This window comes from Ranitomeya imitator, chromosome 3 (genome assembly GCF_032444005.1).
Source record: "Ranitomeya imitator isolate aRanImi1 chromosome 3, aRanImi1.pri, whole genome shotgun sequence".
In the NCBI taxonomy this organism is placed as follows: domain Eukaryota; kingdom Metazoa; phylum Chordata; class Amphibia; order Anura; family Dendrobatidae; genus Ranitomeya; species Ranitomeya imitator.
The window spans coordinates 725,522,677-725,540,425 of NC_091284.1; the positions used below are offsets into that span (position 1 = coordinate 725,522,677).

Here is a 17,749-nt window from a genome sequence, read left to right on the forward strand (position 1 = left end):
AGTGTGTATATATATATATATATATATATATATATATATATATATATATATATATATTCCACAAAATGCTAAAACTGACCTATTATGATTCTGATCTGGGGCTGGGTGAGGACTTATGTCGAGATAGAAGATTTTGAGACTATTTTTCTCTAGACCCGATATTTTGATTGCCTGTTATTGCATTTCAATGCAACGTTGTGGCTACCAAAACACACAATTCTATCATTGACTTTCTTCAGTTTATCGGAATATTTTTTTTATATTTTGATAGATCGGGTGATTCTAACTGTGGCAATACCAAATATGTATTTTTAATGGTTTTATTTTGAATGATGCAAGGCAAGGGGAGGTATTTCAAACTTTTAAAAATATTTATAAACTTCTACCTGCTTTAATATCCTCCATGGGAGACGAGAAGCTGCGATCATCCGATCCCCTATGCTACACAGCAGGGCTGTCACCTGGCTTCATTTCTTGGATACTTGTATGATATAAGTTGAATAGAGCTGGTCAGATCTGACTTCAGTCAGAAGACATCATTTAAAGTGACATCTTTTTAAGTGCATCCTCAGAAATTGGCCAGACGGTAAGACTAATCCCTTTCTTCTAATTTCACTTGCCTCTTTTCTTTCCCTGCTCTTTTAACCATGCTCACATTTGCCCTCACTGTTTTTGCTCCACTAATCCTCACTCTCCTTCGCTAACCCCAAACCCCTGAACCAAACATCCACCTCCCCCTCTCCCACCTCGCTTCATCCGCAGACCTGCTCTTTAACTTCAGACCTCACCTACCAAAATATAATATAAGCCAACCACTTTCCTTCACCCACCTGCTTTCCCTTTCTCTTCTCATTCCCACTGCTGGCGACATATCCCCCCCAACCCTGACATCCCCCCCACATCCCTCTAATCCTCACCCCTATCCTTCTCACACTATGAGAATCAACCACAACCCCTCACACTTAAAATCTGTGCCACTGACCCCCACCACCCAGCTTCCTCTCTGGGGCATTATGCCCGCTCCGTCTGCAACAAGCTCCACGAGCTCTTTACTTCCCACAACCTTTCCATCCTAGCACTCAAGACCTACTCTCCTCCACACTTATTCATTCCTCACACAACCGCCTCCAAGATTTCTCCAGCATATCCCCCATGCTCTGGAACTCCACGCCTCAACACATCCGATTATCCACTACCCTCGGATCCTTCAGACGGAACCTGAAAACCCATCTCTTCAGGAAAGCCTACAGCCTACAATAACTATTCTGCCATGTCACCAACGGCCAGAGCTGCCGCTCCTGACCTTCTGTCTCCTCCCCATTATCTCGTAGAATGTAAGTCTCTCCCCTCTGCACCAGTCTCATTGTAAATTTGTTTACTGTAAACGTTATCCATAACCCTGTATGTAACCCCTTTTCTCATGTACAGCACCATGGAATTAATGGTGCAATAATTATCAACCCACTGTCATGACATGGCACCAATGGGCAGGATTAGTTACACTCCTCCGGCACGATAACATGTTAAATACTGCTGTCAATCTCTTAAAAGCGGTATTTAACATTAACAGCTGTGGGTGGATTGAGATTCCACCTGCGGCTGTTAGGGTAACATATCATCCGCTGACATGTGCCTGAAATGATGTGAGCTCAGCGCCAGAACCCACATCAAAGGGGGGGAGCCAACGTGGGCCATACATGTATGGTATATTGTGGAGGGGTTAAAACCTGTCTAACAAAAGTTTGAATTTATTCTAGTTATTGAGTGGGGGGTTAGAAACAAGAGGAAATGTGCATTTCAAAAGTTAAAATTTGAAGATGACAAATTGTTTGATCGTTTGGCGTTTCGCATAAACTGCAAAAGGCTGATAAACTATTTACACTGAAGGCACAAGAAAGCGAATTGAACCTCACCTAATAAAGCACCGGGGCTTGGACTGCCAGGAGAGAGGTGCAATCGGTACAGGGCAATACACTTGTCATAATTACTTTTATATAGTAGTTTTCAGGAGCACTTCCAAAATCTATGCTGAAGGTTGAGATGACCGTATTACCCAAAACAAGGAAAAACCAATGATGTGTCTTTGTTACATAAGCAAGGTTCACGCAAAATTTAAAAATAAACTACAGGGAAGTTGTCAGCAATGTCTTTCTTTTAACGAAGATGATTGTGCTTAGTTTTACAAAAACAGGTTTTGCAGGAGTCAGAGGGTAGATAACTTCTCATTTATCCCTTTAACAAAGTCTTTTACATTAGTCACGCTGCTTTGTGGGGGCTGTGTAGAAGAGTAATGACACAAGATTTCAGTCCATCTTTATTTTGTTTTATGAAAAATTCCTGACGTTACAGAACTAATTGAAATGCCTTTAATACCCCACTCTTTACATTGTGACTTAAATTAAAAAAAATATATATAGGTAGCAGGACAAACTTATGAAACTAAAATCTGTATCAGCAGGTTTTAACAGCGGGAAAAGGAAAAACAATTTGTTAAAATGCGGTCACTTCATTTAAAAAAAAAAGTTGACGAGTGGATGAGGAAAAGCACGATGAAACTGAAAATTTGCAAACTAGTTAAAACCTGGAGAAATAAAGATGGAAAAACAAAAAAAAAAAAAAAAATTACAAACTTTGCAGAGCTATGCAAACTGACATGAGCTAAACAGAGGAAGAGATGTTGGAAGATGTTTAACTGCTTCCCATGCCACCGGCTTCTGAAGAAAGCCTAAACAGAAAAACAAAAGATTTAATGTAAAACCAATAGGACACATTACCCATATACATCCAACCAGCTACCAGATGCACATATACATCCAACCAGCTACCAGATGCATCTGCTCTGAATGCACAGTACACAACTATATCAAGACTTCAGCCATTGTAAGCTGTGCTATGGTAAGGTCTTGTAGTGTGGCCAAGCATCCTGTGAATGGGCCATCAGTTTGATGCTTGGACTACAAAGCAATTTTGGCCACACAAGAAAAAAAAAATATTGTAATCTGCTAGGACTGACAAATTTTTGGCATCAATAACCAGATTGCAGTTTAAGTCTTAGGTCCACCTAACATTTTACCTTCGTAGCAGCGTCTTCTCTTGTAGCTCAGACTCACTTTAGAGAAACTATATTAATAGGTACATGCACTGCCAAATGCAAGGGGCCCCCCCTTAAGTAACAGATTGGTTGGGGGTCCAGACTTGCTGTACCTCCTGGTTGTGGCTCCAGGTGTTCAATTCTCAATTCTCCACCAGCTGGACTTGCAGCAAACATTTTTCCACATTTTTTAGTATTCCAGGTTAGACAAGTCATTGCCTTATGTGTAGATAATTGTAAAACCCCAATTCGCAGAGAATTAGTCTCTAGGACACCATTTTATCTACAGGTGTTCAGACTAGTAGGAGTTTCTGCATTTTAAAGGACAGCAAGTTTTCAAGCCAAAAGCATTGTTATCTTGCCATGAATATAAATAGGAATCAATTCTTATGTTTATAGTTCGTGATGAGTGAACGTGCTCAGATAATGTGTTATCCAAATATCTTGGGCGTTTGAGTAATATGTTAAGAGTTTCTGCAGCTGTCTTACAGCCGCAAATCATGCTTCAGCAGAAACTCCAATACATTATTCAAGCATGCCCAAGATACTTTGATAACGCCCTAGCATGCTTGGATAATACCTCATTTCCAAGCACATTTGCTTACCTTTTGCAAAAAAAAAAAAAAAAAAAAAAGCACAACATTGAAGGCCATTTAAGAAAATCTGTGTAGCGTACAATATGGACAGCTCAGAAATAACTCATACTAGGGTTTCTCAAACCATTGGCCGCTTTATTGAAATACAGTGAATGCTGATCAAAGCCATAGAATAATAGCTAACACTAAGCCGAATGATGCACAAAGAGGCAGGAATCTACCTATCAAATTATCAATGAGAGCTGCAATCTTGCCCACTAACCATTTTGACAACTCAGTTTTTAGCATTATGTGCATTTACAGCAGGTTTACTAGACAGTCAATGCAATCAATGTTACTTAGAGAAGTTCAGTTTCTAGGACAACTCCAACCACAGGCTACTCAGTATGGAGAGAAGCGCTGCTTGTCCGATTTCACTTTAGAGTATTGCTGGGCGGCAGAGGCAGGAGCAGCACAGGAGGTAGAGGCTGTGGACACGACATTTAGAGCCAGGAGCGGGACAGGTTTCATGTCAAGCAGATTGGAGACACAAGGGGCAGTCGAGGGATTAGGGAGGCTGGAAGGTGTTTCCGAGGAGGAGGAAGAGGATGTGGAGGCTGAGGAGGGTTCGCCGCCCCCGGCCGTGGAAGCGTTCACCAGAGAGGGGGCAGCATTGGAAGAGGAAGGGGTGGAGGGTTGAGAGATGCTGAGAAGGTCAGGGGTCGTGACGCTCTGGGAGGAGGAGGGTTTAGCAGTTTCTAGACTGAAACAGAGGAAAAAAGAAAAAGGGAACAAAACTAAACGGGTGGGTGGGAGAACAGGAACAAACGGAGGAGTACAGGAGGATAACAATGGAGGCTGAGAGCAAGCTAAACACTATAGTGAAACCCAGATACTAAGCAACTTAAAGTTATTGCTAGCTCAGTGCATAAAAGCAGGCCAACTACATTTTATTTTCAATTGAAGGAACACTCCGGGCATAGTGGATACTGGTCAGTCTAGAGCAGGGCCTATGTGAGAGAAATAGATGACAGATGGAAGAGGAGACCAATCCCAGTCTCCTGCATCATTACCCCCATAGGCCCCACACTAGTAACCATGTACAAGTTATGTCCAAAGTTACCGTAAGGTTTTGTACTCTTCAATACTGTGTAGATCAGGAGTTTTGATGATGGTTTATCCTGTGGGGTCCATGTACAAAGCAGAGTCAGTCTACAGCTCTTCGTGGATTAGCATTATTCATCTCAATGACGCCAATTCACCAAGAATCAGACAAAATGATCAAGGCAACAAGCTCATGTAAACCGAGAGCTACAAGAGGTCCCACATGGACCGAATTTATGAGTATGACTACCATGGACATAACTGGTGATGCCACTGCAGAGATGCTGCCAATTTACTACAGACTTCACCAGTTTTTGAAACTTGCTGCTTTGCAAACAAACCTTAGAGGAAAACCCTCATCAGAAAAACTAATTTCTGTACTAAAATATAGTTTTAAAATGCATTTAACATCGTACAATCTATATTTAAACAAAAAAAAAAAAATTGAAGACTTGCAATTTTCACACTGGCCACTGGGACATTCTTTAGACTCCCTTTTGTTTCAGGAAGTAAAAAGCACATAGCCACTTGTCAGATTCTGACACCATATTGTCAGTTGTGATATCATCTATGGGGAATAGAAGAATCATTGTAATCCTGCCTTTGAGGAATAAACACTCAAAACACAGGAAGAGAATAAAAATAGTTTAAAAGTGGGTAGTGTGAAAGTAGCAAGATTATAACTAAGATTGTGATTTGATTCAGACTTGCAAAAATGCATGTAACAAAAACCGGACTAAAATTAATAAGTCATTTTTGAACTATTGCTTCCCTTTAAAAGAGGAATTTGTAACAGAAAGCTACTTTCTCCTCCTGGATTGATCTTTAACTCAATTCATTGGTAAAAATCTGTATTCAGTGGAGACAGATGTTCACATTACTGAAACAGGAGTTGGTGCTTTTAAAAGAGGGAGGCAGAGACTTTGCTGCAGGTTCTCCAGAAATGATACCTACAGCTCTCCATAGAACTTTGGATTTTAAAGAGGTTATCCAGGACCATTTAATTTTTAATTTTGTTACCATTGGCCTACCAACTAACAAGCAGGTAGTGGTCATTAACCTCCCTATTGTGCCCAGCACTGATCTCTGCTGTCTCAGCAGTCAGACTGCTCCTGCTGGCGATTCAGCAGCTCCCACTGATGGTCATGTCGACAGCAGCAGCTTTGCTTCCACACTGCTGACTGAGCACAGCTGCCAACATCACACTGATTAACCGCTGGCTTAGACAGCCTGCTTCCCACAGTTATGCAGCAATAAGCCTGGTGTCAGCAGTCGCTCCCTGTGGTTGAGCCTGGAAGAGCTGTTCTGTTGACTTGGAGCAGCTGAATCGCCAGCAGGAGCAGGTGAGAGGCAGCTCAATGTAGAGTAGAACAGGCAGGTAGCTGCCTCTTCGAAACTACCTTTTATGTTTTTTTGGTCCAAGTCCTGGACAACCCCTTAACTCCTTTCTAGGAATGAGACAGTCTGCATTCACTGAAGACTCTTTATACGAGTGGACAATGAAAAGATTTTGGTTATGAGACCGTTACTCTTTAAACATTTAACAATCCAGCACAGAAGCCCCAGTGGTCCCTTAAGACCATGTCCGTATGTTTTATAATACCAGCATAATGACCTCCCTTGCTGATTAGTGATGTGAACAGTACAGTGTGTGACCAGAGGCCACCCATAGGCCATCAGTGTCACATGCGGATGCTTGTAAAGATCAGGGAGCAGACCGCTTCTGTGTTAGTTTGCTGGTGGAAAGAGCAATTTAATAAAAAAAAATAAAAAAAAGAAAATAAAAAAAGAAAAATCTCAGTAAGAAAAGACTTTGTACTGATCTCATTTAGATATGTTGGTCATCTATTTTACATTTTTTGTTTATCTAAAAATGAACAATTACATCTAAGGGACAGAGTTTAAATACCCCCTGCAGTACTAAAAATATAAAAAAAAAAAAAGTCTAGACAAGATGTCTTACCTGACATTGATAAGGTATTGGGCCAAACTAATGCTGGCTGTTGATCCAGTAATTGTAACCTGACGATCAGTAGAACCTTCAACAGGGTTCGCAATCTTGATCTGTGCTCCAGACATCTGGCGGATCTCATTTATTTTCGCTCCCTGACGTCCAATGATACAGCCGATCAGCTAGAAAACAAAAAATATAGTTCTTACCGATAACGGTATTTCTCTGAGCCCATGACGGCACCACGGAGAGAGGGGATCCGCCCACCAAGGACAGGAAACCTACGGATAAAAAGGCGGTACCACTCTCCTGCATCAGTTGTTTACATAGATAATGATGGGAGACTACTAAGACATTTGTAAAAATTTTAACTGTTTAGCATAACAAGATACCGCGTGACTTTAAATTATAATAGACTATGGCACTATTCCATGTGTGCACCCATAAGTGAAGGGAGGGAATGTACGGGTGCCGTCATGGGCTCAGAGAAATACCGTTATCGGTAAGAACTATATTTTTCTCTGATCGCCCATGACGGCACCACGGAGAGAATTACATAGATAGTACATTCAGGGAGGGACCACTGCCTCCAGAACCCTTTTACCAAAAATAAGGTCTGAAGAGGAGATTAGGTCCAATCTATAGTGCCTATAGAATGTGGATGGTGAGGACCAGGTAGCAGCTCTACATATCTGGTCTATGGAAGCTCCGGCCTTCTCCGCCCAGGAAGTTGCTACTGCCCTTGTTGAGTGAGCTTTAACCTCCCCGGGAACGGGCATCCCACTTGCTGAGTATGCTAGGCTGATGGCGTCCGTGATCCATCTTGCTATGGTGGCTTTAGATGCTTTTTTCCCCTTCCGGGGACCCTGGAAACACACAGAGAGGAATCCTCCCTACTCTCTCTAGTGACTTCTAGGTAATGTAAGAGACATCTCCTTACATCTAGTGTATGTAGATTTTGTTCCTCCTTATTTTTAGGATTGGGACAGAAGGAGGGAAGAGATATCTCTTGAGACCTGTGAAATTTTGAAGCCACTTTCGGGAGATATGCTGGGTCTGTTTTTAAAACAACCCTATCCTCTAGAAATTGTGTGTGAGGAGGCCTGGCTGAAAGGGCCTGCAAGTCGCTGACCCTACGGGCAGAAGTAAGGGCGACTAAAAGAGCTGTCTTGAGGGATAGCGTTTTTATTGTAGATTCATGTAATGGTTCAAATGGAGGACTAGTCAGGGCTTTAAGGACCAAATGTAAGTCCCACTGAGGAACCACTTTTACTGGCAGAGGCCTAGATCTTCCTGCCGCCCTAATGAATCTAGAGACCCACCTATTTGAAGCCAAGTCAAAATTAAATAGAGCACCTAATGCTGCCACATGGACTTTTAGGGTACTGGTGGCTAACCCCATTTCCAACCCGTTTTGCAAGAACTCTAAAATGGCATTAATAGGAATTTCTTTCCCTATTTTAGCGCCTGAAACGGACAGGAACTTTTTCCATATTTTGCCGTACTGTTTTGTTGTAACCGGCTTCCTACTTTTCAACAGAGTTGAAATTAACCCTGAAGAGAACCCTCTGCTTTCTAATATTTTCCTCTCAAGAGCCAGGCTGTCAAGTGTAAGTTCTTGACCCGCGGATGATAGATTGGGCCCTGTGACAACAGATCCTGTAGGTCTGGCAATACCCAAGGGTCGGATATCGACATCTTTCTCATCCATGAGAACCAAGGTCTCTTCGGCCAGAACGGGGCAATTAATATGACCAACGCCCCGTCCTCCCGAATCTTCCTCAGCACTGCTGGAATCAAAATGAGAGGAGGAAAGGCATAGACCAGATGGTGACCCCAAGAAATCAGGAAAGCATCCAGGGCTACTGGGTTCCCCATGGGAGATAGAGAGCAAAAGGCGGCTACTTTTTTGTTTAAATGACTCGCGAAGAGATCTATTTTGGGAACCCCCCATTTCTGAGTGATCTGGGTAAATATGCCTGGATTTAGTTCCCATTCTCCCTGTTTTAGGCTGGAACGACTGAGGAAGTCTGCCTTGTAATTGTCTATCCCTTTTATGTGTAGACTTGTCAGGGATAGAAGGTTGTTTTCGGCTATCTGAAGGATCGAGTTGGCCACTTCCATTAGACTTTTGGAACGGGTACCCCCCTGATGGTTTATATACGATACTACCACCTGATTGTCTGACATCACCCTCACATGGTGAGATTGAAGGACCCCCAGGAATTCCTGAAGGGCAAATTTTACTGCCAGGAGTTCCTTCATATTGGAGGAATTGTTTGCAAGGGACGGGGACCAAATGCCCTGAGCTACAAGGTCGCCCAGATGAGCCCCCCACCCTGAGGGGCTTGCGTCCGTTGTTAGGACCTTTGATATCGGGATTACCCATGGAACTCCCTGGGAAAGATTTTCCCGCAATGTCCACCAAGTTAGAGAGAGATTGGTGCGAGGAGACAATGTTAACCGCCCGTCTAAATGCTCCCCTAGGCGGATTTGCTCGGACAGTAGCTGCCATTGGAGATCCCTGGAATGTAGTTGGGCCCACTGGACTGCCGGGATGCAAGAGGTCATAGAGCCTAACAGTGACATGCCCTGTCGGAGAGTTATAGAGGGGAGAGATTGTACTCTTGATGCTAAGCTTTTTATCTTTTGTAATTTGCCCTCTGGGAGCCGGCATTCCATTTTTCTGGAGTCTAGAGTGAGACCTAGGTACTCCTGAACCTGAGAAGGCACCAGTTTGGATTTCTCTAGGTTTATTAGCCAGCCCAGATTTTTTAGAGATTGAATCACTAAATCTAGCTGATTCTTGCAATGTTGCTGGGAGGAGCCTATCACCAGGAAATCGTCCAGATATGGAACGATCAGGGTGTTTTCTTCCCTGAGGTGAGCCATTACCTCCGCGACCAGCTTTGTAAAAACCCTCGGGGCTATTGCCAGGCCGAATGGAAGAGCTGTAAACTGGAAGTGTCTTAGGACTCCCTTGATGTGGATTGCCATTCTGAGGAATCTCTGGTGATCCTTGTGTATTGGGACGTGATAATATGCGTCCTTCAAGTCCAGGACCACCATGAAACACTGAGGAAACAGCATTTTGATTGATGACTTTATCGTTTCCATTTTGAATGCTTGAACCTCTAAGTAATTGTTTAGATTCTTCAGATTGATAATGGTCCTGAAGGAACCATCTGGTTTTTTCCTCAGGAATAGAGGGGAATAGTACCCTTGCCCTCTTTCTTGAGGGGGAACTTCTAGGAGTACTCCTTTTTTTACTAACCCCACAATCTCGTTTTCTAGAGTTAACTGTTCTTCTGCTGAGGATCTGGTAGATGTTACCTTGAAGGAGGGACGAGGGTACCTCTTGAATGTTAACCTCAGTCCTGATTCTATGATGTTTAGGATCCAATGACTGGAGGTGATCTTTTTCCAGGCTGGGAGAAAGAGAGATAATCTCCCTCCCACCTGGGGAGAACCTTCATTGTGGAGGTTTCTTGTTGTCATTGAGGTTTTTATTGAAGATAAATCCTTTATTTTTATTTTTCTTATCGTCCCACTTCCCCTGGCCTTTCCCTGGGTTCTTACGGAAAAACCTCTTGTTCCGAAAGGGCTTCCGATAAGAGGGGAGACCCAGAGAGGGGAAGGACTTTTTCTTGTCCCCGGCTTTCTCTAAGATGTCGTCTAGAGTCGACCCAAACAGAAACTCCCCTTCACAGGGGATGGTACAGAGTTTCGTTTTCGTTTGTAGGTCTCCTGGCCAATTCTTAAGCCAGAGGGCGCGCCTGGCCGCATTAGCAAACACTGCTGCTCTGGCGGATAGCCTGATGGAGTCGGCCGAGGCGTCGGCTAGGAAGGCCGCAGCCCCCCTCATAACGGGTAATGTATCCAGAATTGAGTCTCGGGAAGTTTTCCCCTTTAACTGACCCTCTAGCTGGTTCAGCCAGATCATCAGGGAGCGCGAAGTGCATGCAGCTGCAACTGCCGGCTTCAGGCCTCCTCCCGCTGCCTCCCAAGAGCCCTTGAGAAATGCATCTGCCTTTTTGTCCATTGGGTCCTTCAGAACCCCCATGTCCTCAAACGGGAGGGCGAATTTCTTTGAGGCTTTAGCAATTGCCACGTCTAATTTCGGGGCCTTCTCCCAAAAGGAGCACGATTCTTCCTCAAAGGGATATTTCCTTTTTGGAGTTAAGAGAGTCTTCCTCATGGGCTTTTTCCATTCCTTCTTAATTAGGGTTGCAATTGCTTCGTTAAGCGGAAAAGCTCTCCTCTTTTTCTGTTCTAGGCCTCCAAACATAATGTCTTGTACTGTTTTTTTAGGATGGGAGTCTACCAACCCCATGGTGCTTCTTACTGCCTTTATGAGGCCATCAGTATCCTCTAGTGGGAAACAGTTATGTCCCCCCGAGGAAGAAGTAGATGATGAGGATGAGTCGGAGGAGACGGAGGACGCTGAACTCTCACTACCACTTTCGGATTTTGAGGCTGGAGATGGAGACCTATGCCTGGTCTTTCTCCTTTTTTTTCCACTTTTTAGTGACCTAAAAGTGTCCTCTACTTGTTCTTTAATTAGGCTCTTAAGATCTGAAGCAAACCCTGGAAGGTTTTCAGACACAGTTTGTTGAATGCAAGTATTGCATAGTCTTTTATCACATGTAGGTGGAAGGTCCTCTCTACAGATGGCGCAACTTTTGTGTTTAGTTTTAGCTACGCTTTTCCTCCCCTAAAAAGAGACAAATAACAATCTTACTGTCTCTGACATTCACGAAGATCCACTTACCACCTCCAGGACCCATAAATACCGATTGGGGGTTCTCTGCCTCTGGCTTTCTCCCCGACGCCGTACTGGACTCCTTACTGTGTTGAGACCTTTGGCGTTCTTTGCTGGTGTCCTGGTGCACTTTCTGCTGCCGCCTTTTTTGCTGCTGCTGCTGCGGCGATTGCAGGTGGAGGTGATTCGGGCGGAGGTGATGCTGGGTCACTCATACTGCTGCTGGTCTGCGTGCCTTGAACTCGCTGAGTTGTCGCTCCTATTCCCCTTGAAGCTCCTGCCTATTACTGCAGAGCCACCAAGAGGATGAGGGTTCTACTATTTGAACCCTCCCGCCGCTTCCCTGCACCTGCGCAGTAGCGACTGATCATATGAGGAGCGGTCGGCGCCTGCGCAGTAATCCGACTCAAAAAACACACTCTAGCGGTAATCCGCGCCATCCGACCGGAAGACCCGCCGGCGCCTGCGCAGTGCGCATCAAGCGCCCCGCCGAAACATACCGGCGGCTTCAGAAGCACCCCCGGCGCCTGCGCAATGCACACCAAGCGCCCGGCTGGAGCCACGCCGGCGCCTGCGCAGAGCGCGCCCCGGCCAGAAGCCCCGCCGGCGCCCACGCAGTGTACACCAAGCGCCCGGCTGGAGCCACGCCGGCGCCTGCGCAGAGCGCACCAAGCGCCCGGCCGGAAGCACCGCCGGCGCCTGCGCATACCGGCGCTCTGCAGACCTCGCGAGACCCAGCTGGATACCGGGCCTGCGCAAAGCAGCGCCCGGAAGCAGATATGCGCTGCTGACCGGCACTCCCGGTCCTATGCAGCCCCAGTAGCACAATACCTGCACTCCTGATGGCGATGCAGTGTGCAGACTGACGCTTGATTTAGGGAGGGTTGTGCTGCACCTCCCGCAACCACAGAGGGACCCCCCTGGATGTTGCCGCTGCTGCATCTTACCTGGGGAGGTGACCGCGAACTCCTTGTCACCTCCCCCGCACACCCTGTCGGCCCACTGGCTCCCAGCGGTGGCGCTTCGGGTCACCACCCTAGCCGAGGCAGAGGGACCCCAGCTGCCTGAATCGGACTGGTTGGCCCCGGATCCAACGACGAACTGGTAAGTCCGTAGGTCTCCCATCAAGGACAGGAAACCAACTGATGCAGGAGAGTGGTACCGCCTTTTTATCCGTAGGTTTCCTGTCCTTGGTGGGCGGATCCCCTCTCTCCGTGGTGCCGTCATGGGCGATCAGAGAAAAAAAGTTATCAGTTTATCCATTCATTTATGCAATAAAACAGATCAGATACTGGTTACTGAGGAAATCACTAGAATGCAGAGTATAAATTACACGGATATATCAGTTTCATAACCTGTGGGACCACAAGGATTGGTCCCATTCAATGTGACAACAGTACTAAAGCAACTCCTTGAGCCACCTATGGAAACAGTTTGCAAATTCATGGTGAGAGTCCACAGCCATATGAACAATTTAGATCTATTAAAAGTGGAAGATTGTTTATGGGGAAATTTCACAGCGATATTTGGAATAAACATTAAACTTTTTTATTTTTTTATTTAAGAGGTGGAAGAATGTTTTACCAAATCAGAGGGGAAGAAACGCTGCAAAATATTTGAATGGGTCAACATTTCATTTCACATTTATGTCAATTCAGTTCTATATCATTGTCAGACTTCATTACATTCTGTATAGCAGGCAATTGCAGCTACTTGCATACAGTAACATGCTACTCAGTCAGTGGGACTTCAACACTAGCTTGGACATTTGATACATACATCGTTTGGAATGGTGAGTTCATGGGAGGTCGTCTGAGCTGAAGCATCAATACCTCCTAAGAGATAAGAAAAAGAGTATTAGTAAGCCGCTCATAAGGCTATAAAAATGTGTTTAGACCAGTAAAGGGGAAGTGTCTGATAGCTCATCTAATGCCAAACTCAACAGAAAAAGAATGCAGATTCGGCTATGTTAACTGTAAGGCTGTGTGCACACGTTGCAGATTTTGCAGTTTTTTCACAATAAAAACACTATAAAACCCGCAAAAAAAGAGCATACAATAAGCATCCCATCATTTAGAATGAATTCCGCATGTTTTGTGCACATGATGCGTTTTTACCACAAAAAACCGCATCGCGGTAAAAAAGCAGCATGTTCATTAATTTTGCGGATTTTCTGCATTTTTCTCGCTATTCTATGCATTTGGAAAAATGCACAAAACGTGGGAAAAAAAGCATGCGGATCAGGCAGAAATGTCCGGTTTTTGCCAGGAAAATTTCTGCAAGAAATCCCGACGTGTGCACATACCCTAATAGTGAACATTTGCCTGTGATCATTTTCAGTACATTACTTGACTAGCACCCCGCAGCTTGAGGCCCTAGAGCATACCTGGGCACAGTGCGGCCCATATCCGGCCCTCTAGTTTCAGTTCGGCCCTGGGGAGGCTGTGTGGGCCTCATGCATCATATTAAAGAGGCTGTATTTGGGTTCAAATGGTATATACTAAGGTGTTAGCATACTTAATTCTGCTCAATATTAAGTGATATAATTTTTAAAATAATTAATATGTTGCTATTAATATTGAGTAGAAGTTCAGCCATCTTTGTCTTGCTTTGAAGCCCAGACTGGATGTGGGCTTTGTAAGACATCACTTTGTCCATATACATCTTTAGATCCAGCCACAGGAATGGAGCATAAAATCTTTATTGAATAAAAACATGTGATCAAGTAACCTCTATAAAGATGAGGTACAGGGGCCTATATGTTTCAAGGAGCTTATGTGCTCTCAGACATGGCATAGTGTTCAACTGTTTTAAGCTTAACATTGTATGACCTGATTAAGAGCAGGTTAGACTAGTTTCACACTAGAGTTAAGCAGGGCTGCGGACAGAAGCCTTCATCTGTTAAGCCCCGCCCGCTGCCACACCTCTTCAGCTCCTCCTACGTCTGCATACCCCATCTTCAACATAGGGTACGCAAGCCATGGGGATGTATGCGGATGCGTCGCTTTGACGCTGCACTGAACTGCGTCAAACGCAATATGTTGCATTTTGCGGTGGTTGGCACAGCGTCAAAATGACGCATGCTGAGGCATCCGCATGGCCTGCGTACCCAATGCTAAAGATAGGATACGCAGGATGCATGCAGACATAGGCAGAGCTGAAGGAAGAGGAACGGCAGTGGGAGGGGCTTCACGGAGGAAGAAAGCTTTCATCCGCAGCCCTGCCGAACGCTAGTGTGAAACCAGCATTAAAAAAAAAAAAATAATAATGGGTAGTTCAGTTCTCAAGACTGCAAAGAAAATGCCGTAAAAAGCTATATTTTACTCATTTATATAGCGCCATTAATTCCACAGCGCTTTACACACATTATATAAATATAAAACAATATAGCATAAACATATGCTCACAACTCCACTGAGATAAAAATTAAAATGACAGGTCTCAAAAATTGTGTACTAGTTGATTCAGGAGTTTTAATGGGAAACTGATAACCATTTAAATGACGCTGTTCGATATTAAACTGGCATTTAAACTTAAATCAGCAATACGAGCATACTCCTGCCTCCAAGCCGGCATCTAAAGGGTACAATGTGAGATCAGCTCCAGAGCTGTTTGGGACCAGACACATAACTGTACGTCAAATTTTGAGAAGGCATTAAGTACTGCAGCTTGCCGAATCCTAACATTGTAATCTACACTCTAGAGGGCAATGCTTGCTGGATTTAGAGACCGCAAGAACTTTGAGAGAAGTGGATTAGAATCTAGTTGGCTTGTGATCATACAAAATCGCTTTCTAGTGGTCACGCGAGTATTGCTTTAACTGGCAAAAGGAGCAGAATCTAACACTAAATTAAATTCTGCTCAGAAGCTGGCTAGACATGTTCATTAGGTGCAACACCAGGTGAGCAGACCCATGTTTGCTTGTGTTTGTAAAGCCCAATTTTGCACTCTTATTTCCCAGTTTTCCACATTACTAATGACTCCAGTAGGGAGAGCTGCTTTTTTTTTTTTTTTTTTTTTTTTTTTTTTTTTTTTTTAAGTTTATGTAACACTAAACAGATCAAAAGTAGCCAGCTTTAGTGTACGTTCACTGTTTCTTTAACTTTTCTATTACCATACCATTCCAGAGATGGGTTTTTATTTAGTGTGCCCCATAAGCAAATTTTATTAACTTTGCCAAATGTGGAACTGTTCACAGGATAATGCTAAAGGCATGCCCCCAGGGAATCACATGAGCATCTCCCCTCAACTTCATTGCATTGTCAGTAAATATAAATTAATGTATGCCAGAATTGCCGTGCATACATTGTAGTGCAACAATGCATTTAAAATTTTGATTAGTGTGAAAAAACTTGGGAAGAACAGCCCATTATGGGGTAGGGGTGTACACTGCAGAGGAGCAGCTAACTTATTTGCATAGCGTCAGCCTCCTAGTGGCAGCAGCATACACCAATGGTTTCCCGTGTCCCCCAATTAAGCGATAGAGAACAGCCAGTTATGGGGTATCCCAAGCAACAGCATTTATCACCTTCAGCACTGTTACAATGGAAGCAGCAGTCTCGGTCCAGAACCTGCCTGAACATAAAGTTCAAGTGCAGAGTGTTTCATGGGGCTGCTCTGTGTATTAGTCCGAGAATGTACATTACAAAGTCCTAACATTGAGACTAGTGTAGAAATCTTAACCCAAAAGGTACACTTGCACTGCCTACTTTGGTTTGCTCCAAATTATCAAGTCATACTTCTAGCACAATGTGAAGTGTGTAGGACATTGCAAAGCCAGCAGTGAGCGGTGTGGCCATCAAAACAAGAGGCAAGCAGATTCCTTACCACTAAATCCGGTGTTGCCACTATGGGACATGGGGAAGTGAGATTGCTGCATTGCCAGTTGGTGTAACTTGGTCAGCTAAAGGGAAAGAAAAAATTAAGCAGTTCTACAGAGGTGCAAGGCTCTTAAATATTGTTAGAAGGAAGGTAAAAGATTGTTTCCAGATGAAATAGGTAAACCGACAGGAGTAGTAGCAGCTTTAACAGTACAGACCCTTCCTGAGCAGAAGCAGTGCATTGGGAAGAGGCATTTGGCAGGGGACACCATTCACCTTAGTACACGAGCACAGCATAGAGCAAAAGCACACTTACATCAGGCTGAGGAATGGCATACTGTCCTTGAATGGTGTAGGCCTATAAAAAGGAGTAAAAGTAGTCCTATTATACCCTTGTGACAGCCAGAAAGATCTGAAAGGTGTAAAAGCAAGTGATAGCGAAGCAAGACTAGAGCCCAAAACTATAAGCAGGATACAACAGACAGCATTAAAGCAGCTTATGAAAACTAGAACCACCCCACTGAGCAAGAAGACATTTGATCTTCACATACATTTCAGCAGGTTCCACATAAGAATGCTAGCCAAGAACAGAGAACACTACATACACAATTTGTAGCAGGTGCCTGTGGTCAATGCTGCCAGTCTTGTGTATTTTATATATGCACTGATTTATATGGTACCATTACACAAGCTTCATTTAAAGGGGACTGATCATTAAGCTGTGCCAGGATTTCATCCTTAGAATAGGGAGAGTGGCAGCTGCTCATCTTCCCACCCCTAATGAAGATCACAAGCACATTTGCCCAAGACAAATGCTCATGTTATGATAAACTGCTAACTATTAAGTTGGGATGTAACTCATGATCTACTCTTCATAGAAGAGCTCAGGCTGCACATGATCTGTGATAAAGGCCCAGAAGTTACATTTAAGATTTAATCATCCGCATAACAAGCAGCTTTCAGTCTACACAAAAAAAGCCAGAGAAAACAAAACCCTAACATTAGGAAAGGGGTAGATATAAGGTGAATATAACAGGACCTACCCCATGGAGATCCACAGCATCTAGGGAGACTCCCCCTGAGTGGGACCTCCGCCCCTCCCACAGGTCAGTCTCACATGCGTGCCCTCCGGCCTGGCGCGACACCTGTTGAACAAAGCGAAAATGGGGTTCAGTCATCTCTGATAAAAGTCACAGCCTCTGTCCTCAGACGTGATAACCCAACCACTACCACCTAACATGGGGGAGCAGATTGGGTCATGGATCCAAAATGAGGCCAGTTTTATACTCCTTTCACTCATGCACTGTACAGTGAACCGCTGGCACTTAAGACTGCCCATGCCCCTAGTACCTTGCAGGATTATAATTTTTTTATTTTACTTAATGCTATGGTCTCTGTGAAGTAAAAGAAAGTTATTCCACTAACGTTACAGTTCTGTTTAGCAAA

At 44.2% G+C, this 17,749-nt stretch overlaps 1 protein-coding gene across 8 annotated transcripts in view; it reads right to left on the reverse strand.

Moving 5' to 3' along the window:
* Positions 1-2,301: 2,301 nt before the first annotated feature.
* PCBP2 (poly(rC) binding protein 2) overlaps positions 2,302-17,749 on the reverse strand; it is a 48,415-nt gene continuing 32,967 nt past the window's right edge. Inside the window, exons 8-13 of one of the 8 annotated variants that reach the window (XM_069758753.1) lie at positions 17,347-17,448; positions 16,620-16,661; positions 16,311-16,386; positions 13,263-13,318; positions 6,734-6,903; positions 2,302-2,725 (exon numbers count right to left, since the gene is read on the reverse strand). In XM_069758753.1, coding sequence (XP_069614854.1) covers positions 2,689-2,725; positions 6,734-6,903; positions 13,263-13,318; positions 16,311-16,386; positions 16,620-16,661; positions 17,347-17,448 — 483 coding nt within the window. In that variant the 3' untranslated portion in view covers positions 2,302-2,688. Of the gene's footprint in view, positions 4,430-6,733; positions 6,904-13,262; positions 13,319-16,310; positions 16,387-16,619; positions 16,662-17,346; positions 17,449-17,749 lie in introns of all 8 variants that reach the window. The other 7 variants (XM_069758749.1, XM_069758755.1, XM_069758754.1 and 4 more) reach the window with 7 other exon arrangements.